Source organism: Giraffa tippelskirchi, chromosome 5, assembly GCF_054371585.1.
Source record: "Giraffa tippelskirchi isolate mGirTip1 chromosome 5, T2T-mGirTip1v1.2.pri, whole genome shotgun sequence".
Classification (NCBI taxonomy): domain Eukaryota; kingdom Metazoa; phylum Chordata; class Mammalia; order Artiodactyla; family Giraffidae; genus Giraffa; species Giraffa tippelskirchi.
The window spans coordinates 182,280,185-182,304,361 of record NC_137279.1 but is presented as its reverse complement, the minus strand read 5'-3'; the positions used below and the strand labels follow the sequence as shown (position 1 = coordinate 182,304,361).

The window sequence follows — 24,177 nt, the reverse complement described above, 5'->3', positions numbered from 1 at the left end:
TGTTGCAAACAGTCGGACAGGACTGAGCGACTTTCACTTATTCTGTCTCTAGCAAATGTCCAATTATGAGAGTCAAAACTATCTTCAGGCTTGCTGCGTGCTGTCCTCTGGGTTAAGGAAACTGCAGAGATCCCATCGTTTCCTCCTGGGAAAGGAGAAACAGAAAAACAAAAAGGGATACAGAAAGTTTCTGGTTTCCATTGTCTTCAGTTTAGTGGGGTTTGTCTGTGTTTTTTGGAAAAGTCTATATATAAGAAAATATTTCCTAAAAAAATGCCTGAAGTTCTACTACCAAAGACATAAGCAAAGAGATCTAAATAGCCACAGAGTCAAAAAAAGAAAGTTTATTTGAGAACAAGAGTGAAAGCTTCTGCAAACATTTGACAAGGTAGATGTGTCTTGATAATAGCCACCATCCATATTTTAACTCTACCAATATTACCACAAATGGGACATATTTTTCCTAACAAAGATATGGACGTACGTAAAGGGCTATGACTAAATAGAGTCAAAGGAAAGTTGAGGCCCCACAGCTTATCCCTTAGACTGATCCACGACATAGGACTTAAATCGAACAATCCAGTCTCCTAAAGCAGTGGCTCTCAACTTGGCTTCTTATCAGAATGCCAGGGACTCTTGGAAAGAAAGAGTATCTCCACTATTAGACTATACCCAAGTAAGAGTCTTGGTGGGGTGGGTAGGACCCAGGCATCGGTGTTTTTTTAAGCATCCCAGGTGATTACAATGTGCAGCCAAGGTGGGTGGCCACTGCTCCGGAGGCAGGTAACGACCATCAGCAGGTTCCTCAGCCCACCCACTCCGTTAGGAAGGGGCATCTGCCGGTGTCGTAGCCTTTCCGTGAATCTGTCATGTACTCTGCTCTAGAACTCCAGGCGTTACCAGTTTTGGGTACAATTTGGAGCCCTTCCATTTGCCTTAGTGATTTTTACAGCAATATTTAACCAGGCAAATACCATCAAGAGAGAAAAGTTGGAAAAAGAGAAATTTCCATAAGGCATGATACGAATAAATAAGTGAAAAAAACCCAAAAAACGATCTCAGGTTTAAAAGTAAAGCATGACACAAAATTCTGTAGAGCAATTATCCTTCAATTAAAATTTTTTTTTTAAAAAAGTAAAGCATGAGAAGTCAAAGCCTGTGAAATTTTATTTATACAAAAGAATAAAAATATTTTAAAAGGGTTGATTTAAACTTATGTTTTTCAGTTTTTCTTGTTCCTTGAACATGAAACTGCTTTCAACTCAGAAAGATTTAAGGTAGGTAATCATTAAATAAACACTCTTTACCTTCCCTCTCCAGAAAAACAAAAAGCCAAGTCCCATTCTATTTATGGTAAACCAGATTATATTCAGTTAAGAATATTGGCAACTGCACAAAACAATTATCAGATATGTCAGCAGGAAGGTACGAGCTGTACAATGGCATTACAAAAAGTCCCCAAAGAAAATAAGATGGTAAAAACAATAATAGAAAAATGATAAAACACAAACAAAGAAAACCTCAGATATTTACAGCCTCCCTCTGAAATGTGACCTGTGTTCTACATTCAGCACAAAACAGACCCAGAGAACGTTTCTCCATGCGCATGACGGATGAAGCTGGTGCCAGCCAGTTCGGGGCGGGGGCGGGGGGCGGGGGGACATTCGTTAGGAGAAGGGAGGAATGCACAGTTAGCAATTTGTTGGGAGTATAACCATGTCATGCGTGTTCCTGCAGTTCTGTTACTAAAAGTGACACAAAGTAAATGATCCAATGTGGTCTTATGGAAATGACTTGTTTGTCACCACATTTCAGAACAAACAACTCAGAGTCACAGGCACTGGGGTCTGGGAAAGCAGAGGTGGATGGCTACGCACTCAGGTGAAGGATGCTCATCTTTGTGAGGTCGGAGGAGGGAAGCAGGGCTCTACAGCCTGGAAGCGTCTGCACTAACGAGTCTTCTAATAGTCCTGAAGAGAGAAAAACAAAAGTCCCAACTTACCCTCAGCAGAACATTGATAAATTCTCATCAACAACCCTGCCAGGCGACTGTTCTGTAATCAAGATTCTGTTTCAAATGCAGTGGACATTTCACATCTGAAAGTGGCCTGTCTTCTGAGTCCACAAAGGGATGGAAGCATCAATTCTTCCTTATTAGACCTGAGAACTCACCAGTCAGAGGCATGGCGGGGGGTGGGGAGGATGAGGATGTGAGAAAGAGTAGTATGAACAGTTGATTATTTAATCAAATGGAATTTTTCTTCAGTTAAAAATGTGTGACCCTTTCTCTCTCCAAAACATAACAAAAGAATATCAATCTAAAAGTTGAAGTGTGTCCAGATGGACACCCCAGGCTTTAAAACGGGAACTGTGACCCCAGATTAGGAACACTCAAGCTCTGAAGGCAAATACATCTTTCTAACCATTTTCAAAATTTCCAGCCTCTCTGAAATGATCTGGCTGATACTTACAGCTCGTGGTTTTTTGTTTAACTTCAGATCAATCCTGTGATGGGAAAGATAAAAGATATTTGCATTTTAATTTACAGAAAAAGGGTCCAAAAACCAGCTACTGCATAGGGCACAAGCTATAACAAAGACTATTTGGTTAAGTAAAATCCACATTCTTCATTAGACTAAGTCATATTTAGTTGTTTACCCAGATATTATTGAGCAAGTATTTATTAAAAACATGAGCAGATACTCTTGCCACAAGGTAAACTTAGATGACTCAAAAAGAAATATACAACAGCAGTTATGAAAGCCATACAATTTTTAGAAATTATTCCAAAATGACACGTTAAAGGGCTTCGATTAAGAGGACATGTTCTACGTTAATATACTAGTTCTGCAACTACATTGCTGTCTGAGACACAAGAGTAATTAAGAACAGAAAAAAGACTAGGAGTTTGTATTTCTGGACATGAAACACAAAAGAAATTGAACAAATTTCAATTTTTAAATCTTTCCACAGCAAAATATCAAGATCTTAAACTATTAACCTCTTTATGAAGCAAAGCTGGGACATCAATTTAAATATGAATTAAAGTAAAGGTTATCTTATTTTTTCAAGAAATTGAAGTGCATAAAAGTGAAATTTACTTAATTTTGCTTAACTTATTAAATAAAATGTTACCTCAATCACATTTTTGTTTTTAAAAAAACTTCCCAGCCTAACCTAATATACGTACCTATAATTAAACAGATAAACTTTGGGTTAGAAATGTCTCAAAAAGGCATACTGGTCTCTAAACACTAGACAACACAGCACAAAGACTAGTTCAAATCAAACTTACTCAAAGTCATAATCAAACATGCCAGACGGGCTGAGGGGCAGCATTTGAAAGGAAGAAAGCAATAGACGTTAATAATATACTAATTGAATAAATTAGTTGGTTAGCCACCCTAGCAAGTTTGTAGAAACAATATCAGTTTTAAGAATCTTAAGCCACAAAGTTTCAAACATCAAAGCACCAAAGATTCTGGGGTTGGAAGACTCCCTTCCTTCAGTGGATTTCATATCAGAAGAAAAGAGTATAATAAGTAAAGTTATTTTATTAGAAAACTATAGATACCTACAGGCTTTCTGTTAGCTGCTAAATTGAGAGTTAGAACTTTTAAAATATTTAATTGTAATGAAAAATAAACGGGATTAGAAGAAACAGAGAAAGAAGGGTTTAGTCACACAATGAAAGGTGCTTTGAAGACAGTACCAACAACTCAGCATAATGGACTTTCGCTAAAATGAAAGATTAAAACATCATAAATTTTTGGAGATAAAAAACATTTCGCAATTTCTAACTCAGGTTTTATATTTGTGTCCAAATACGGTATTACTTTTTCCAGCATTCACGCTAGAAGCCAAGGGTCAAATCAGAGTCTTATTCCATAAATCATAGAGCCATATTACCCTGCCCCTGAAATGGTGGGAGGCAAGTTAACTGTTTATGTCAGCACTACTATCATGGAACACCAAAGTCTGCAGGGAAGTTGACATCTACAAGCACCCAAGCCACAGGAGTCTAGCTGGGAGAAGCCCAGAGGAGGCCACTTTGAGCCATCTAAAGGACCGTGGGCTGGGGCAGACCTCCAAAGCAGACATTAACCAGGGGCATGACACCCGTCCTTAGCAGGTTCCAGAACCTTTCAGGCTGTAGATAGATGGTAAAACAATATGCAAAACGGCTGTTATTTCCTCCTAGCTAATGTTTGCAAGAGCAAAGCTTGGAATAAAGCTTAACTTTAACATCCTTTACGCAACAGTTTCACTTAAGACATTTGGGAAAAGTATACAGTAAGTGTACAAACCAAGCACTGTCAGAAATTTAACTTTCAGTCTAACTTTGATCAGAAACTAAAGAAGTAGACTGTACCTACTTAATGAAAACTTCATAAACTACCTAGGATTCTAGAGCTTGGTATAGTAGTACAAACCTGTCAGGGCAGCTATAGGTTGTAATTTCAACTTTTTTCTTTAAACACACTGGGATTTACTGTTCCGATATCATGTAAAGCATAAGAATTTAGAATCTTATGATCATTTATGAATGCTAAAAATTATTTGATAGATTTTCATATTCTTGAAAAGGTCAAATAAAAGTTATTTCTTTTGCTAAGGTACCTATTTATTTCCACTTTGTTTACTCACCACTAAACAATGCCTGGCACATGGCGGGTATTCATACCTTTGTTGAAATAATTTACCATTGACTTTTATCTGACGATATGGAGTGTGGAACACTGGAGGAGAAACAATACTGTACTGGGATCAAGGTCACAAACATGTGTAGACAAAGTGCTCCCTCCACCCCAACCCCCTCAATCTGTCGAACCCACTAAGACACTGGTCAGGGACGAGGGGTTTGGGCCAGACACAATTCCAGACTAAAGATGGCAGGAATCCGAGGAGGTATACTAAACGTGTTTTCTCCAGGAAGAAAGGAAATCAACTCCATTCTCTTCCCTTGGGGCAGGTGAGTCATCCCTAAGGCCCACAGAGAAATCAGCCAGATGCTAAACCAGGGGGATGACAAAAGGATTCTGCTTTCCAGACAAAAAACCCCACTGTGAAGGCAATAACTAACACCGAAGATCTTTTTAAATCCTAGTATTCTTCTGGAAGGAGTTAGCTCCTAAGGTCAGGAGAAGAAAGGCAGGAAAAGCTGTTCCTATGGAAATCTACTAGCAATCTGCAAGGAGAAAGTTAAGTTCGATGTCTAATTCCTTTTTATCAGCTGTTTGTATCATTAAGGAAAATAAGGTATAACCTGAAATAAACAACAGCTATAGAGAGTCTGTTGTACCAGGAATAGAAAAAAATGTCCCAGAAACTTTCAAGGAATTTATCCCCTCCTCTAGATACTCTGAAATAGGAAAATAAATGATTCCATTTAAAATGACACTGGAGTAAACTTAATGAAAGCAACACAGAGCATAACCTTGTTATCTTGACAATTAAAAAAAAATACTTTTACGAGTATGGTTCTCTGCTATTCATGATAAACTGGCATCAGTCCTTTCAGTAATCAAATAACCTGTAGCCTTACTTAAGAAAAAAAAAAGGGGGAGACAGAACAATGCAATTTTTGCTCTCTCTTACTACGCTTATGAGATTGGCATGGTGATTTTTGGTTTGCAGAAAAATGTTAAGCTGCAGTCCTCAGTCACTATCTGGAGTATATACTGCTCCTGCATCTAAAAACCACCACAACCAGTGATAAGAAAAACTCTTAAAAGAATTAAAGAATCAGTTGATGCCAAGGAGGCTTAAACCTGTTAAGAGTTAATTCTATATTATCCCTGCTTGCCACATCCATCAAGCTAACAACTATAATACCCTGGGTGCGTGAGGGCATGTTCTACAGGAGAGCTCAGCCCAGAGGCAAACTGAAAGACAGGGGACCCACCCAATCCTTGCACACCCCCTTTCATCTCCTCAGCATGCAGGCTCCTAAGAGGAGCAGGACAAAAGCCAGCCAGGTGGATGTCTGGTTTTCATACCTCCCAGAAGAAGGTTTGAGGCCAGGACAAGATTCCTTCCTGGAGAAAGTAAGAATTTCCCTCTCTGAGTGTAACTGGACGGCTTCAAATTACCTGAGCTAAGAGGCCCCGGCACTATCATACAAACCCCAAGCAGAGTGAATGCTGAAATCCTCTCTGGGCAACACCTGACCTCTCTGTCCACTGGTGTGATTCCTAGCTCATTAGGCACTACAAAAAAACACAGTGAACAAACATTATCTAGGAAGGCGCTCTTGTATCTTGTAGCCTTTATATTGTTCCTCTGACACTAAAATAAGCCATTTGTGAAGATATATAGAGAAATCATAAGCAATCACAAACCTTGTATTTAAAAAGCAAAAAGGCACATCAGCTCATTCTCTCCATCCTCCAGGGAATAAGAGTAGGCAGGGATCAGGACTAGGAGCAAAAGACTTAGCCCATTCTGCAGCTTCCCAACAGGCTTCCCAGGTGGCGCTAGTGGTAAAAAACCCCGTCTACCAATGCAGGAGACATAAAAGACACAGGTTCAATCCCTGGATCAGGAAGATCCCCTGGAGGAGGGCATGGCAACCCACTCCAGTATTCTTGCCTGGAGAATTCCACGGACAGAGAAGCCTGGCAGGCTACAGTCCACGGGGTCGCAAAGAGTTGGACACGACTGAAGCGACTTAGCACGCATGCACACAGCCTGACAACACATGCTAGTGGCATTTTCCAAATGCCAGTACACTGATTCCGTTTCTAGTCCCCTTTTCCTCCTCTAAAAGGATTTCAAATTCATCATACTAAACAAAAGTTTTCTGGTCTGGAAAACCCCCTGGAGAAGGGCATGGCAACCCACTCCAGTATTCTTGCCTGGAGAATTCCATGGACAGAGCAGCCTGGCGGACTGCAGTCCATGGGGTCACAAAGAGTCAGACACGACTGAGTGACTTTCACTTTTCACATTAGGAGCAGTAAGCAGGATGTCTACCTTCACAGTTACTCTAATGCCCACCAACTCCTTCCTTATAGAAAAATTAGCCTGCTTCATTCGACCAAATGAGTTTCTTCTCATCAGCAACAGAAAGACCACACCAATCCTGAAGAACGTTTATTCCAGTAAAGACCCTTCACGGCAGTGGTCAGTGGAAGCTCTAAGTGGCTGGGGACGGGGCAGAGGTGCAGGGGTTGGGAAAGTGTGGTCCCTGCCACTGACCTGTGCCGGTTTTTATTCTTTCGCTTTTTATGGCTGCTGTGATGACTCCCTGTGGAGGTGGAAGAAGCAGCCTTCTGAGGTTTCACTCCCTGCACAGATCCATCCAGATCCTCAGGGTCCTCCTGGCTGGGCTCGTTTTCCTGATTGTGGAAGTCTGGAGAAGTGTCACTTTCCGTCCCACTTCCTGGCTCCCCTGGAAGGAAGAAACACAAGGCCCCCAAAGCATCATCAGTACTCCTCAGGCAGTTTGTCCATCAGTCCGGAAAAGAATTTTCAAGCACTACAATATATGGTCCTACCCTCAAGGACCACATATTCCAACTGACAGGAAGATACATACAAAGCATCAAAGTTACCAGAGTGCTGAAAAACTTGTAACCTGAAACAGTGTAACCAGAGGCAACAGATCTAAGGACAGCTGAGAGCTTGGACCATACAAAATAACCTCGCTACATAGCGGTTATTGAAACACAAAATACACTAATGGGATTAACAATTACACAAGAAGCATTATCAAAAACGTTATATAGGTCTTCAGGAGGTGAGAGATGACCTTGGGAAAAGATCCTACAGCTGGCCCTGGTTCCTTGCCAAACTGCACAGGAATCTTGGCTTTCCATCAAGAAAAAGGGCCAAGAGGAGAAGAGCTCCACCAGCTAAGTTACTCTGAGAAGCCTTAAGAATATTATTTTAAAAGTGGTAATAATACCTTTCAGTTGACACATATTCCCAATTTTAAAATATCCCTCAGATACATTAAATACGCAAATTCAAGAACAATTTGTATAAACACATGTTTTTAAGAAAAACTACACATACTTTGGTGAAGGTACACTTTTTCTTCCTGAAAGGAATTCCTTGAAACTCTTAATACAAAAGGATGGGGGAGGAGAAGACTTTCACTTTACTGAAGTGATGAAGAATCCTAAATATGTGTACATTACCTGTTTCGAAAAATTTTCAAAAGGAGTTAGGTGAACAGCAGAACCAAGGATTAGCTTTCTTCTTGTTACGTCTTTGTAATATAAACTTCTAGGAAGAGATTTCAAATTGAGTAGCACAAGGATATGACAGCTAAAACAAAGAGGTAGTCCCCAAAAAGCAGAAGGGAGAAATAGAAGCAGATCTCAGCAGTGATGAATCCCCGCCTTTGAAAACAGAAGAGGGAGCTCTAATACTGTTAAGCTAGAAAAAGTATACTAACCAATCCGGTCCTGAAACCAAAGCGAATTTCATTAAAAAATTAGCATAAGAACTTCAAAACTTACCACACAAAGCTACAGTAACTAAGACTGTGTGGTACTGGCCTAAGACCAGACATACAGGTCAAGGGAACAGAATTCAGAGTCCAGATATAAATCCTTACATTTGTGGTCAACTGATTTTCAACAAGGATGACAAGACAATTCAATGAAAAAAGAACAGTCTTTTTGACAAATGGTGTTGAGATAACTGGATATCCACACACAAAAGAATGAAGTTAGAACACTATCTCACACCATATATAAAAAATAACTCAAGACTGGACCAGAGGCTTAAATGCAGAAGCTGTAAAACTCTTAGAACTCACTGGATTAGGCAATGGTTTCTTAGATAAGACCACAAAACCAAGCATAACAAAAGAAAAAATAAGTAAAGTGAACCATATCATTAATATACAACTCTTGAACTGCAAATTACACCCAAAAAGTAAAAACACAACCCACAGGAGTGAGGCAGGGGCAAAATGGGCAAATGGAGTCAAGTATATGGTCACATATGGAAACTAAACTTTTGGTAGTGAGCACACTGTAGTATATACACAAGTCAAACTATAATGTTGTACATATCGCACTTATAAATCAATGCTACTTGAAAAAAAAAACACAACCCACAGAATGAGAGAAAATGTATTTGAAAATTATATATCTGATAAAGACTTGTATCTAGAATATATAAAGAATTCTTAGAACTCAAGAGGACAAAAAAAAATTAAAAACATCAGCAATGGGTTTGAATAGACAGCTCTCAAAAGAAGATATACAAATGGCCAAGGTGCACAGGAAAAGATGCTCAACATCATTAGTCATTAAGGAAATGCAAAACAAAACTACAAGGAGATAGCCCTTCCTAACACTAGGGTGGCTATAATAGACAGACAAACAGTAACAAGTGTTGGTGAGGCTGTGGAGAAACTGGAACCTTCCAACAGGGCTGATGGGAATGTAAACTTGTACCATCACCTTGGAAAACACCTCAAAAGGTTAAACATTGAGTTAACAAACCACCAGCAACTTTACACCTGAGTACACACCCAAGAGAAATGGTAACATGTTCACACAAAACTGGTCATAAATGTTCACAGATGCATTATTCACTGTGGGCTTCCCTGATGGCTCAGTGGGTAAAGAATCCACCTGCAATGCAGAAGAGACAGGAGACATGTGTTCAATGCCTGGGTTGGGAAGATCCTCTGGAGAAGGAAATGGCAACCCACTCCAGTCTTCTTGCCTGGGAAATTCCACGGACAGAGGAGCCTGGTGGGCTACAGTCAATGGGGTCATAGAGTTGGACACAACCGAGCAACTAAGCACGCAAAAGTCTGACAACTGATGAACGCATAAATAAATAAAAATGGTATATCCACGCAATGGAATACAGGCATACCTTGTGGATTCGGTTCCAGACCACCACAACAGAGCAAGTATCAAAATAATGAGAGTTACACAAATTTCTTAGTTTCCCAGTACATATAAGTTACATTTATACTATAGTGTAGTGTATTAAGTGTACAACAGCATTGTGTCTAAAGAAATGTACATATCTTAACTTAAATCTCCGTTCAGTTCAGTCGCTTAGTCATGTCCAACTCTTTGCGACCCCATTGACTGCAGCACACCAGGCTTCCCTGTCCATTACCAACTCCGGGAGCTTGCTCAAACTCATGTCCATCGAGTGGGTGATGCCATCCAACCATCTCATCCTCTGTCGTCCCCTTCTCCTCCTGCCTTCAATCTTTCCCAGTGTCAGAGTCTTTTCCAATGAGTCAGTTCTTCGCATTGTGGCCGAAGTATTGGAGTTTCAGCTTCAGCATCAGTCCTTCCAATGAACACTGAGGACTGATTTCCTTTAGGATTGACTGGTTGGATCTCCTTGCAGTCCAAGGGACTCTCAAGAGTCTTATCCAACACCACAGTTCAAAAGCATCAATTCTTCGGCACTCAGCTTTCTTTATAGTCCAACTCTCACATCCATACATGACTACTGGAAAAACCATACCTTTGACTAGATGGACCTTTGTGGGCAAAGTAATGTCTCTGCTTTTTAATATGCTGTCTAGGTTGGTCATAGCTTTTCTTCCAAGGAGCAAACGTCTTTTAATTTCATGGCTGTAGTCACCATCTGCAGTGATTTTGGAGCCCAAAAAAATAAAGTCTGCACTGTTTCCGTTGTTTCCCCATCTATTTGCCATGAAGTAATGAAACCGGGTGCCATGACCTTAGTTTTCTGAATGTTGAGTTTTAAGCCAACTTTTTCACTCTCATTGTGTTCACTGCAGCATCATTCAATAGCCCAGATGTGGATACAACTTAAATGTCCATCAACAGATGACTGGGTAAAGAAAATGTGATATATACATAACAATGGAATACAGTATTCAGCCTTAAAAAGAAGGAAATCCTGTCATATGCCACAACATGGATGAACCTGGAGGAATCATGCTAAATGAAATAAGCCAATCACAGGAAAACGAATACTGCATGATTCCACTTTTATGAGGAATTGAAAGCAGTCAAACTCACAGAGGCAGAGAGCAGAGTGGTGGGCCCTGGTGGCTGGGGGAGGGCTGAGTGGGGTGTGTCGCTCTTTGATGAGAGATCTGCGGCGCAACTCTGCACAGTTAACAGCACGTTGTGCACTTAAAACATCTGTAGATCTTATGTTTAATGTTCTCACCACAATTTAAAAATGATCATTAGGAGACACATGGTGAAGTGTACACAAGACAGGGGTAGATTTCTGGGACATTCAACATGATACAGGGGGTGGAGGTGAGGGCAGGTAGGGTGTGGATGAGACAGGACGAGCCATGGTGTGATGGTTGGGAGGCAGTGTGACAGGTACGCAGGGATTCATTATTTTGTCTCTATCTGTGTAGATTGAAAATTTAGTCTAATAAAGAGTAATAATAAAATGATCTTTTTCTCTCTTATTTTATCCCAATGATTTCTCCCAAGGTATGCCTTTAAGAATGGGAATGACAAGATTCTTTTTGGTAAGTCCAGGGTTGTTTCCCAACACCAACAACCAATTCTCTGATTCCCCAGATACCAACAATTCAACTTAATTCTGACCCTAACTACTGAAGTCACAGTAGACCTGACAGTTTAAGGGCTCAGTCCTACAAGAGTGCGCCCTACTTTGGACACCACAAGTCCTGGGCCTCCCATACTTCTAACAGACCAGCTATAAATCAGAGGTTGATGATTCACTAGAATAGCTCAAAAAACTCAGGAACACTACTTTCTGTTACTGGTTAATTATAAAGGATACAAGTCAGAAACAGGCCAAAGGACAAGGCACACAGGATCAGGCATGGGAAGGGTCGCAGAGTTCCTTGCCTTCTCTGGGTTGGGAACCTTTCCAGTGCCGCATCGTGTTCACCAACGGTAACTCCATCATTTAGGGGTTTTCATAGAGGTTTCACTACGCGTGTTCAGTCGCTCAGTCATGTCCAACTATTTGTGATCCCACGGACTGCAGCCCATCAAGCTCCTCTGTTCATAGGATTTTCTAGGCAAGAATACTGGAGTGGGTTGCCATTTCCTTTTCCATTCACTATGCAGGTATGATTAATTGACTCAATCTCCAATCTCAAACTCACCCCTCCCTAGAGGTTTCAGGGGTAAGGCTCAAAGTTCCAAGCTTCTAATCAAGGATCAGTCTTTCAGGGAAACAGATCCCATCTGAAGCTCTCTGACTGCTCTTTTGCACACTAGTCATTCTTTATACTCTGGAGCATCCAAGAGTCTTAGGGGCTCTGTGCCAGGAAAGGGGACAAAGACCACATACACCTTGCCCTTTATGCCACGGACAGTAAGTAGACTATATTTATGAACACCACTCTGACACAGTAATGCCTCTTCTGGGATACTGTCATACAGAAATTAAAACTGCATTATAAAAAAGCATATGGGTACAAGGATGTTTACTGTGACACTGTTCACAGTGGGGAAAACGGAGATGATGGGAATATTCATCAACAGAGGAGGCACAACCAGACTAGCAGGTGTTTTCCAGCTTTTAAAAAGAATGCAAGATGCTAGGACCTCCCTGGCGGTCCAGTGGTTAAGACTCCATGCTTACACTGCAGAGGGCATGGGTTCCGGGGGCATGGGTTCAATCCTTGATTGGGGAAGTTCCACATGTCAAGCAGTGCAGCCAAAAAAAAAAAAAAAAAGAAATCTTATGGGACTTCCCTAGCTGTCCCTGGTCAGGGAACTAAGCTCCCACATGGCATGGCTAGAAAAAAAAAAAGACAGAAGAGAATATAAGACACTAACAATACCTTACCATAAGCCAGGTACTGTTGCACACACTTTAAATATATTAGTACACAGAACCCTCACAAAAGCTGTACAGTTATGACGTCCATTTTACAGAGAAAGGAATGGAGGGCTGGAGAGGTTAAGGAACCTGCCTAGAGTCACACAGCTCAGAAGCTGTAGAGCTGGGATTCAAACCAGATGGCTTGATTCCAAATCACACTCTTTAATCACAACTCAACACTGCTCTCAGTGTGTGAACTGGCAGGGCCATGTGTGACAAAACAGTTAAAAGCAGAAAGTATGCACAGATCCACCATCTCTATTTAAAAAAAAAACTCCAGCTCTGTGTGTGTGATTATGTCCAGAAATATATGTTAGAATAAAACCGAGCTGTTAATGCTGGCTACCTCAGGAAATAAATAACCTTTTTTACATTCACCTCTGAATAGCCTGACTTGTAATGAGAACATATTAATTTTCCAGCTCAGTCATATCCGACTTTTTGCAACCCCACTGTAGCCTGCCAGACTCCTCTGTCCACAGAATTCTCCAGGCAGGAATACTGGAGTGGGTGGCCATTCCCTTCTCCAGGGGATCTTCCCGATCCAGGTATCAAACCCAGGTCTCCTGCATTGTAGGCAGATTCCTTACCGTCTGAGCCACCAGGGAAGTCCAAAAAAAAGATCTAATGAAATATAAAAAGATGAGTGTAAGATGGGGAAGTATCGTCAGGACAGTCTTTCTCTCCGTTACCCATTTCTATTTATTCAAGTAAAAATTTATCATCTCCTGGGACTTCCCTGGAGGTCTAGCAGTTAAGAATCCACACTTGTCTATGCAGTGGGTCAACTAAGCCAGCACGCCGCAACTAGAAAAGCCCGCATGCCATAACTACTGAGCCCATGCGCTCAAGAGCCCGAGTGCCAGAACAAGAGAAGCCCACTCACCGAAGCTAGAGACAACCTGTGCACCACAACAAAGGCCCGGCGCAGCCAAAATTAGAAAAAATAAAACAATCGTCACTGAAAACGCAAATGGTGGAGGCGCTGGCTGGGGAGGGAATAGGCTGACAGGGCATGTGGTCACAAAAAATTTGGACTGGTGCTCTTTGATAACCTAGAGGAGTGGGCTGGGGAGGGAGGTGAGCGGGAGAGGACGTGGTATACCTATGGCTGATTCACGGTGATGTATGGCAGAAACCATTGCAATACTGTAAACTATATAATCATCCTCCAATTAAAAATAAAAGTTAAAAAAAAAAAATAAGAAAGCTTTGGATCCCAGTATGAAAGAAGGGACATGGGACTAACGGAGGAGGGGCTGGGCACAGGGGAGAGAAGGTTTAACTAAAAGGGTGGGAGACAAGGAAGAAAGGCAAGTTAGACACAGCAAATTTTGTCTATGTTATAGTTCTATTCAAATACATTCAGGAGCAAAACCAACTGCTGACTCATTTAGGGGGTTGCTATGGGAGTTCTGAGTCAATGGATGCATCAGTTGGTCATATTCTATAAAGCCAGTACACATACACCCCCACACACGTGCAAACACATACAAAGCTGCCTTCATCAAATCAAAGCCCTAAGAATTGAGAGCCTGGGCAGTAAGCGATGTTCTAAATGGCTGATATGGATACTAAGCATTACGGGAGTCAGAGAAGAAAGAGTGAATTATTCTGGAAAAGCTTCACTGCAGGGGTGGAATTTACACTGGACCTTGAAAGAAATGAGAGGCCAAAATAAGTACAAAAAATAGCACAAGCAAAAGCTCAGAGGTGAGAAAACACAAGGTGTACTTGGAACAAATAAATCAAACAACACCTCTTAAACAGAGAGCTTGAGAAGTGACAGTTGAGAGAAGTCATAACTATCAGACTAGGAGATCTAATCTAGGGGGACAATACAAGCTGATGCTAAAAGAACTGATTTGCTGCTTAACCTTTCCGAGCCTGTTTTCTCGTCTGTAAAACAGGAATTCTGTCTCTCATGTGTTGAGTATCTCTTATGATTAAGATATCGAGCTGGACACTGGGGGCTACAGCCATGTTCCCTACTTTCACGGAACTTATAATCTATGTGCATCCTCAAGGAGTAGCTTTAGATTAAATGAGATAGTGCAAAGTAAAGTGTTTCCTTCATGTCCAGAACACAAGTAAGTGTTCAAATCTCAACATGCTTGAGATCTATAAACACACAAGTCAAATTCCAAACAATCAGTCAAGGTTATGTGCTAGTAAAAGAGCTGCCAGAAGGATACAACGAGAGGAAGTTATCCTAAATTTCAGAACCGGGAAGTAACACCAAACAACTAATATGTCTTGCATTCTCTGTGCAAACCTATGTTTTAGGATTTTTAGTCTAGAAGCAGTTTGTAAGAGGGACTGGAGCTAGGGACACTAGATTAACCACGGTTAAAGTACAAAGTGAAACCACAAAGTAATAATCATTTTCTTCCTCAGCTCATGGAAGCAGAAGGCAAGTGACAGCAAGAGAACTGGGTTACAATATCTCAGGGTACAACAGTAAGGTGGTCAGTCGATTGATGTTGCCACCACGATCAGACACAAGTTCGCCTCTTACTGACATAAAAATTGAGCAACTCATTCTTAGAGCAAGTAACATCAGACTTTAAGTTAAATAAATCTACAAATGAGACACTCTACTTAAAGGACTAGCTACTGAACAGTTCTGAGGCAGTGACTTCAGATCAACATGAAACGTTAAAAGGCAGAAAGGAAGACACCGAGAACTACGCTCAAGCATCACTTACCTGCACAATGATGTAGATGCCGGAGGGGTTGCTTTGATGAAAGCTTCAGAGAAGCCCAGTAAAACAGACAGGGGAGACTGCTGATACTTTTTACATAAGAACTGGATAAAATCTGCCTGTTTTGTTTTTCATTATTGTTTTACTTTATTCTTTTAACAAAAATATACAATGTTTCACTAATTAGCATACAATTCCCCTTTGGGACTGTGCTAATCCATTCTCTTCCTAGTGCAGGTACATAAGAAGCCAAAGGAAACAAAAGCAATGCATGTTTGAGGAAAATATTCAAAACAGTTTGAAAATAAATGCCCAAAATAACAAAACTCCAAAATCCTTGAGATCTGAAGACATGCAAGTACAAATTCTAAGAGAAAAGGTTGTTTCCTCCATTGCCACCAAAGATCAAGAACATAGGAGTCATTCTATAGAATCTGTTATACAAAAATGTGGGGACAAGGGAGAGATTCTATACCAAGGAAAAAAGAGTGAAAGGCAAAGCAAACCATTCTGACAGTCATAGTGAAGGAATAAAAAAAAAAAAGGGCTTAGTCCAACTGATGAGGTTGGTAGAGAGGAGTCAAAGCCACCTACCAAGTTTTGAAGGTGGGAGAATAGAATACTCTAACAAAATAATTAGGCAGACACACTTTGAAGAAGACGGCACAGCTCAGTTTTAGACAAAATGAGTCTGACTGAGTGAAATGTCTAGAAGACATTTTCTAGAATTTTCTAGAAATGCATAACTAAAGCTCAGGGAAATGAGTTAGGGACGAGGCTAAAAACTCAGAAATCCATATATAGAGATAATAATTGAAGTCACTGAGTAGTTCTAATTCCCAAACTACCAAAATCTATTTTCCTCAAATCACTGCCCTAATGCAAACAAAACAACTGGATCCCACAACAAGATATGCCATGGGAAAGCACCCAGCCACAGTACAAAAAGCAGGGTGAGTTTCAGAGTGACCTGATCCACAGGGAGAGCATCCAGTACATCTACCTAGAGTCTGATGCAGAAAGGTAAACCTGCAGCTCTAAGTCTCATTACTAGAAATTAGAAAGGGGTTAGACTGTATGGCTTATGTACAGAGAACGATACAATTTCTCAACAAAGTAAATACAATCAGCTCTCCATTTTAAATTTAAGAACACACAGGTACATTCCATTCATAGCATCAGAATTTCCTAAGAATGATTAAATTGGGTACACGGGGATTTATTAGATATGTCTGAAATTTTCCATGATGAAAGGGTTACTTTTAACTTAAAAAAAAAAAAAATTTCCTAAGACTTAACAGGAGTAAAAACATATTTCTGTGTCTTTGAGCAGCTAAAGTCAATCTTCATGTGACTGAAAAGGCAGGAAGGACATGGCAGTTTCTTCCACCAGAGAAAGACATGATTAAGGATCTCCAAAAGGGCTCCTAACTTTCAGAAAGAGGCAAGAGAAAGACATGCAGTCTTCAGATACACAGTTGGACAGAAGTTAAATATAGAAGTGATGGTAGCTCAAATATAAATCGATGAAAAAGTAAAAATAAATAAATAAACTTACTCTTTTCAATGAGCTGGTCCTGAACTCCTGCCAAAGCACTCACTGCCTAAAAGAAAAAAACTTCCAGTTACCAAAAAAATTATTACCGGTCTCAGGAGAACACTCACAGACAGAAAGGAAGGAGACAACCAACTCACAGACAGACGGGCAAGGGAACACGCACAGAAATTTAACTGAGGGCTTCCTTAACAATGGGCCACAGAACGATCCTCCCCCCACCCCCACCTCACTTACAGCCGCTGAAGTAACTGAGGATTTACTGAAGAGCCGCTCTGCCTCCTTAAACTTCCGGTTCCTTCTATCATTTTTGCTATTGGAGTTTCTAAAACACACACAAGAAACTCATTGTTAAGCACCAAGCTACTCCTATGGCTCAAGCTGAGGACGCCCCAGGTCAAATATAAGAAAGTCTGTTTTTTTTTTTAAATTACCAAGTTCAATACGGAAACACCTCCACACCACTTGGATTGACCAAAACGACATTCATGCTGAGTGCCTATGTACATAGCAGTATTTTCCAATGTATGGTATGTGATCCACTGTGACACATGGGATTACTTCAGCTTTAGGTTCAGAGTCATTTTCATGTATTCATACTCTTGCCTGGAAAATCCCATGCACGGAGGAGCCTGGTAGGCGGCAGTCCACGGGGTCGCTAAGAGTCAGACACGACTGAGCGACTTCACTTTCACTTTTCCCTTTCATGCATTGGAGAAGGAAATGGCAACCCACTCCAGTGTTCTTGCCTGGAGAATCCCAGGGACGGGGGAGCCTGGTGGGCTGCCATCTATGGGGTCGCACAGGGTCGGACACGACTGAAGCGACTTAGCAGCAGCAGCAATATGTATTTAAATATGTATTTATTTTAATGCCTATTATTAAAAACATCTAGCACAGACTAGTGCTATGAAGTATCTCTGTTTAATAACCTGAATTTTAAAAATTTAAAGAAAGAACCAGGGTTCCTCAGAGAAATGACAGATGCTAGGCCTGGGACAAGAAAAGGACAAGGTGACAGAAAGCAACCAAGTGCTCAGATACCAGGGTCATGTCAAAGGATCGGCTTGGGGAGGCTCCCTCTGGCCACTCTGCGGACAAATTAAGCTTTCCTGGTGGCTCAGCTGGCAGAGTCTGACTGCAATGTGGAAGACCGGGGTTCGATCCCTGGGTCGGGAAGATCCCCTGGAGAAGGGAATGGCAACCTACGCTAGTATTCTTGCCTGGAGAATCCCATGGACAGAGGAGCCTGGCAGGCGAGAGTCCATAGAGTTGCAGAGTTGAACACAACTGAGTGACTAACAAGCATCAAAAACAATAATGCTGGGTGTGTTGGGGTGTGAAAAGTCAGTGGGCTGTAAATTCATGATTTATGTACTTCTTTGTATAGATTTCAATAAATGAATTTATACTAAATAATAAAATAAACCTCTAGCATAAAAAAGTGACAGTACTAGACCCCAATATACTGGGGTTTTGGGGGTTTTGCTTTGTTTTGTTTTTAAATCCATGCGTCTACAAGGATTCTAAAGAGAGAAAGAAAGACTGAAAAGGAAAGAAGATAAAAAGGGACGACTTTTCTTTCGGAATGCTAGCAGCAAATGTAAAAGGAACAGTAAAATTAGAATCATCATTTTGCAACCTCCATTATAATAACTGATTCAGAGAAGAATCAACAATGGACACTAAAACCAGTGACAAAAATTGGGGGAGTAGCATGTTCACACTTCTAAAAAAGTATAACCTCTGAAATTAATTGTTAATTATGAAGAGAAAAAAATAACTTTTGCAATTGTGAAATTACAGAATCAAACTTAGCAGCCAACAATGGGGCAATCTGTCATTATGAGCTGTCTGATAACACAACGGTAAACAGGGACTTCCCTGGAGGTCCAGTGGTTAAAACTCCATGCTTCCACTGCAGAAGCACAGGTTCAATCCCTGGTCAGGGAACTAAGATCCGGCATATGGCATGGGGCAGTCAAAAAAAGAAAAAACAACTTGGAGGTAAACAAGAGGTACACAAATCAGAAACGCAACATTTTTGCCAAAAATATTTAAAGGATCCCTCATGAAGTCACAACAAGAAAAACCTAGAATTTGTACATTCTACAAGATAATGTCATAAACAAGCTCACCACTGAAAAGGTTGGGAAGATCCTAAATTAAGAGACTAAAGACACAGAACAGCCAAATGCAATGCATAAACACTGCCCGGTTCAAAACAAGCTCACAATGCATTCTGGGGACCATCAGGGGAAATATGAATAAAGACTGTATGTTAGATAATACTATTGTTGTAGTGCTAATTTTCTAGGCATAATTGTGGTTACGTTAAGAAAGATGTTCTGGGCCTTCCCTGGCAGTCTAGTGGTTAAGACTTCACCTTCCAATGCAAGGGATGCAGGTTCATTCCCTGGCCAGGGAGCTAGGATCCCATATGCCTTGTGGCCGGAAAAGCAAAACATAAAACAGAAACAATATTCTAACAAATTCAATAAAGACTTTAAAAATGACCCACACCAAAAAAAAATTTAAAAAAAAAAAAAAAAAGAAAGAAAGATGTTCTTATTCTTAGGAGGTATCTGCTGACACAATTAGGGACGAAGTGTCACAAGATCTGCTTTTAACTTTTGAATGGTTTAGCAAAAAGTAGGTGAGAGTTGGACTATAAAGAAAGCTGAGCACAGAAGAATTGATGCTTTTGAACTGTGGTGTTGGAGAAGACTCCTGAGAGTCCCTTGGACTGCAAGGAGATCCAACCAGTCCATCATAAAGGAAATCAGTCCTGGGTGTTCATTGGAAGGGCTGATGTTGAAGCTGAAACTCCAATATTTTCGCCACCTGATTCAAAGAGCTGACTCATTTGAAAAGACTGATGTTGGGAAAGACTGAAGGTGGGAGGAGAAGGGGACGACAGAGGATGAGATGGTTGGATGGCATCACCAACTCAATGGACATGAGTTTGGGTAAACTCTGGGAGTTGGTGATGGACAGGGAGGTCTGGCATGCTGCGATTCATGGAGTTGCAAAGAGTCGGACACGACTGAGCAACTGAACTGAACTGATATATACATATATATGGAAGAAAGGGGAGATACAACTGCAGGGGGGTGGCATGAGGGAGATCTTTGTGGAGACAGAACAGTTCTATATCTTGACTGCAGTGGTGGTTACAGGAAGCTACCCACTTGATAAAATGACAGAACTACACATACACATTGTACCAATGTCAATTTCCTGGTTCTACCATTGTACTATATGGTTACATAAAACCCAACCACTGGGGAAAACTGAGTGAAGGGTATATGGAACCTCTCTGTATTGTTTTTTGCCTATGTATCTATAATTATTTCAAAAGAAATTTTTTTAAAGTATAGATATGGGGATGTATGGGCTTCCCTGGTGGCTCAGATGGTAAAGAACGTGCCTGTAATGCAGGAGACCAAGGCTCAGTCCCTGAGTCAGGAAGATCCCCTGGAGAAGGTAATGACTACCCACTCCAGTATTCTTGCCTGGAGAATCCCACGGACAGAGGAGCCTGGCGGGCTATAGTCCGTGTGGTCACAAAGAGTTAGACACCACTGAGCGACTAAGCAGGCATGCCTGCATAGGGGTGTGTGCTTATAAATTACAAAAAGAGAAGAGAGAGAAAGCAAACATGGCAACAAGCTAACAACTAGTGATCAGTGAAGGGTATCAAGAGATAATGAACTATTCTTTCAATTTTTCTCTAGATTCGAAAATTTTCAAAAAAATCTGAAAGTTTTTAAGAATAATATTACTAAAACAAACCATGGCACAGTTGGCATACAGGCAGGGCAAATCCTATGAGGGTGGAACTCTTGACTGATTAAAACGTACAAAATACCAAGAGGCATGCTGGTATATAAAGTATTATATGCTGTATTCCACTTAAGCCTCACACAACCCTGTGGCATTGGCCAGACTTCCCCTACTGTACAGATGTAGGATTTGTCCAGGGTTACTCAGTGAGTCAGGGGCTGAACCAGAGTCGAAGCTCAAATGCAGACCTCTGTCCGCCCCACCTTACTAATGCTTCCCTCCAAAGCTACTACCCAGGACATACATAGTCCTAATCACAAATACAGTTGTTATTGTTTAGTTGCAAGTCATGTCAGATGCTTTGAGACCCCATGGACTGCAGCACACCAGGCTCCTCAGTCCATGGGATTTTCCAGGTAAGAATACTGGAGTGGGTTGGCATTTCCTTCTCCAGGGAATCCTCCTGACCCAGGAAGGAACCCACATCTCCTGCATTGGCAGGTGGGTTCTTTACCACTGAGCCACCAGGGAAGCCCCAAACGCAAACATTACTAGGACACAAAGCAACACTGCTGCTGCTGCTGCTAAGTCGCTTCAGTCGTGTCCGACTCTGTGCGACCCCATAGACGGCAGCCCACCAGGCTCCACCGTCCCTGGGATTCTCCAGGCAAGAATACTGGAGTGGGGTGCCATTGCCTTCTCCGACAAAGCAACACTACAGGCCTGTAACTCACTTTTGGTTGGTCAGATACCGATCCCAGCCACGAATAATGTTGCCATACATCTGTGTGTCTTCCAGGTAGCTTCCTTCAAAAGCATAGATCTGTCTCTCCAAGTTTGCCAGTGTTTCCTGAGGTGAAAGACAAGGAAGCAGTTTATGCCTTTTACATGCAAGCATTAAGTCAGAGCAAACTGAAATCCTGGTATCAGGCTTAGAAATTCAAGTTCAACGACAGCGAGCCAGGCTTGTGGAGAGAGGGATGACATGGGCAGGAGCAGGCTGTTTCAGACAAGACAGTCTAGACCTGTCTTGCTGCGTGTCTTTAAGAATAAAATGAAGTAGAGTCTGTCCCCAGGAAAATGTACACCCAGGCAAAAGTCTGCATATACTCAGAGGCTTCGTGGAAACCCAGCTGTCAAGTAACTCCGCGGAGGAAGGTGAGCAGTCTCTCCTCCCACGCATAAAAGATACCGCTACCGGAGAAGGACGGGTGAGCAGCCTTCCAGCGCCAACTCGCTCCCCTCCCTGCAAGCTCCGAAAGGCCGCCTGCACTGGGCTGCCGGTTGCTATGGAAACCTGGAAGGGCAGCTTCAGGTAAGATGCGCCTCCCGGTGCTCAAGCCAAAAACGCAAGGGGAGGGAGGGCTTAGCCACTAGGGAGCAAGGAGCCCCGGGCGCGTGTCACAATTCCTAATTCCCTAGACTGAGTCCGCTCCCCCTCACCTGTCATCTTCTAAGATGTCCGCAAACACATCCCATGCCTGCCCATCAAAAGCCCCATCCAACGGATCTACTCCTACTCCCCGCAAAGACATTAACGCCCCTCCATCCTCCAAAGGTCAGAATGGATGTGTGGGTCTCCCCTCCCACATCCGTCTCCCACCCCCGCTCCCCAGAGCACACCGCCAAGCCCGAGCCGATCTCCTCCACCCTGCCGGCACGCTTGCCGCCCAATCGCTCCAAGAGCCCAGAGCCGCCCGCCCTCCTCCAGCCCGCGGAGCTCGCGGACCCTCGCCGCTGCAGGGCTCCCTCACGGAAGCCCCCACCCGCGGGCGCCATCCTCTCTCCACGCCTCCGCCAGCCTAGCCTCCCTCCCCCTCCCCCTCCCCCGCTCCGCGCCCCGCCCCCGGCTCCCGGCTCCAGATCCGCCCGGCCGGGAAGCCGAGGCGCCGGCGGGCCGCGCAATGCGCAGCCGTCCTCAGGCCGGCGGACTCCCAGCCGCCGCGCTGCGCCCGGGGAGTAACGAACGGCCCGGAGCGGCTGGGCCCGGGCCCGGAGACGGGGGCAGGCGCGGGGGCACCCACCCGGGCACCCCCGGTGCCGGCCCTCACCGCCAGCTCCTGCTTCCGCTTCACGAGCTCCGCCAGCTCCCGCCGGGTGTCGGGGATCTGCGGCGGCGCCGCCTTGTTGTGCATCGCCATGTTGGGCTGAGGCGGGCGGCGGCGGCGGCGCCAGGCTAGGGGCGGTCCCTTCACGCCACCGCCCGCCAGGGGGCGCCCGCCGCCACACTGCGCCTGCGCGCGCGGCTTCCGGAGGCGCGCTGGACACCCCTCGGAGCTCCCACCAGCGGGCTCCGCGCGCCCCTGCAGGAGGACCCCAGGGATGGCCTCTGCCCTAGGTCCCGGCCGCGTTGCGGCACTGCAGATTCTCCGTGTCCAAAATAAGACTTCTCGGAAGTCTCGTCAGTGAATGACTTTTAGTGTCCGCGGAATTACTTGAGTCAGAAACCTGTGTACCGGCCTCACCCTTCTTCACCCCCTTAATCCGATCCAAAACCAAGTCCTGAGGCTTGACTCCAGCAGAGCTCTCAAATCTGTTTTCTTTTGTCTGCCACCTCCCTCATTCATCCTGGCTCTCATTTTTGGAGACATTATTCCAACAGCCTCCTGTTTCTATCCTTAGCTCCATTTAATCCATTATCCAAAGTGGTGCCAGGATGATTTGTTTTTAGAAAACAAATGTGTCACCTTCCGGGTAAAAACCTTTCAGTTCAGTTCAGTCACTCAGTCGCGTCGGACTCTTTGCGACCCCATGAATCACAGCACGCCAGGCCTCCCTGTCCATCACCAGCTCCGAGTCCACCCAAACCCATGTCCATCGAGTCGGTGATGCCATCCAGCCATCTTATCCTCTGTCGTCCCCTTCTCCTGCCCTCAATCTTTCCCAGCATCAGGGTCTTTTCCAATGAGCCAGCTCTTCGCATCAAGTGGCCAAAGTACTGGAGTTTCAGCTTCGACATCAGTCCTTCCAGTGAACATCCAGGACTGATATCCTTTAGGATGGACTGGTTGGATCTCCTTGCAGTCCAAGGGACTCTCAAGAGTCTTCTCCAAAAGCATCAATTCTTCGGCGCTCAGCTTTCTTCACCGTCCAACTCTCACATCCATACATGACCACTGGAAAAACTATAGCCTTGACTAGATGGACCTTTGTTGGCAAAGTAATGTCTCTGCTTTTTTTTAAATAAATTTATTTATTTTAGTTAGGGGCTAATTACTTTACAATATTGTAGTGGTTTTTGCCATACACTGACATGAATCAGCCATGGGTTTACATGTGTTCCCCATCCTAAACCCCTCTCCCACCTCCCTCCCCATCCCATCCCTCTGGGTCATCCCATTG

General features: G+C 43.0%; 1 protein-coding gene and 1 long non-coding RNA gene across 10 annotated transcripts; both read right to left on the bottom strand.

The window, feature by feature from the left end:
- Nucleotides 1-329: 329 nt before the first annotated feature.
- MEAF6 (MYST/Esa1 associated factor 6) lies at nt 330-22,999 on the bottom strand. 9 transcript variants are annotated; one of them, XR_014055145.1, is made up of 10 exons: nt 22,887-22,999; nt 21,570-21,685; nt 17,287-17,374; nt 17,053-17,098; nt 7,201-7,393; nt 6,127-6,209; nt 4,648-4,739; nt 3,296-3,325; nt 2,472-2,505; nt 1,150-1,970 (listed from the first exon to the last, which is right to left on the bottom strand). XR_014055145.1 is itself a non-coding variant. In XM_081495249.1 (8 exons), exons 1-8 carry the CDS (start codon nt 22,974-22,976, stop codon nt 1,962-1,964), a joined length of 606 nt encoding a protein of 201 aa, XP_081351375.1. In that variant the 5' UTR covers nt 22,977-22,999; the 3' UTR covers nt 330-1,961. The 9 variants fall into 9 exon arrangements, 5 of the variants coding, with proteins under 5 accessions (XP_081351375.1, XP_081351376.1, XP_081351374.1 ...); XR_014055144.1 differs by lacking the exon at nt 3,296-3,325 and having other exon boundaries at nt 330-1,970; XR_014055142.1 differs by lacking the exon at nt 6,127-6,209.
- LOC145507820 (uncharacterized) lies at nt 9,911-14,443 on the bottom strand. Its single transcript, XR_014055146.1, has 2 exons — nt 14,375-14,443; nt 9,911-12,702 (listed from the first exon to the last, which is right to left on the bottom strand). It is a non-coding gene; the product is annotated as an uncharacterized LOC145507820 (long non-coding RNA).
- Nucleotides 23,000-24,177: the final 1,178 nt, after the last annotated feature.

What these genes read in the sequence shown, in the direction of transcription:
- MEAF6 (XM_081495248.1), bottom strand. Translation starts at nt 22,976, where the DNA reads ATGGCGATGCACAACAAGGCGGCGCCGCCGCAGATCCCCGACACCCGG. An exon ending in CCTCAGTTACTTCAGCGGCT is followed by an intron (nt 17,099 to 17,286) that starts GTAAGTGAGGTG and finishes TTTTTCTTTTAG; the next exon opens with GCAGTGAGTGCTTTGGCAGG. An exon ending in GGACCAGCTCATTGAAAAGA is followed by an intron (nt 7,394 to 17,052) that starts GTAAGTTTATTT and finishes TCTTCCTTCCAG; the next exon opens with GGGAGCCAGGAAGTGGGACG.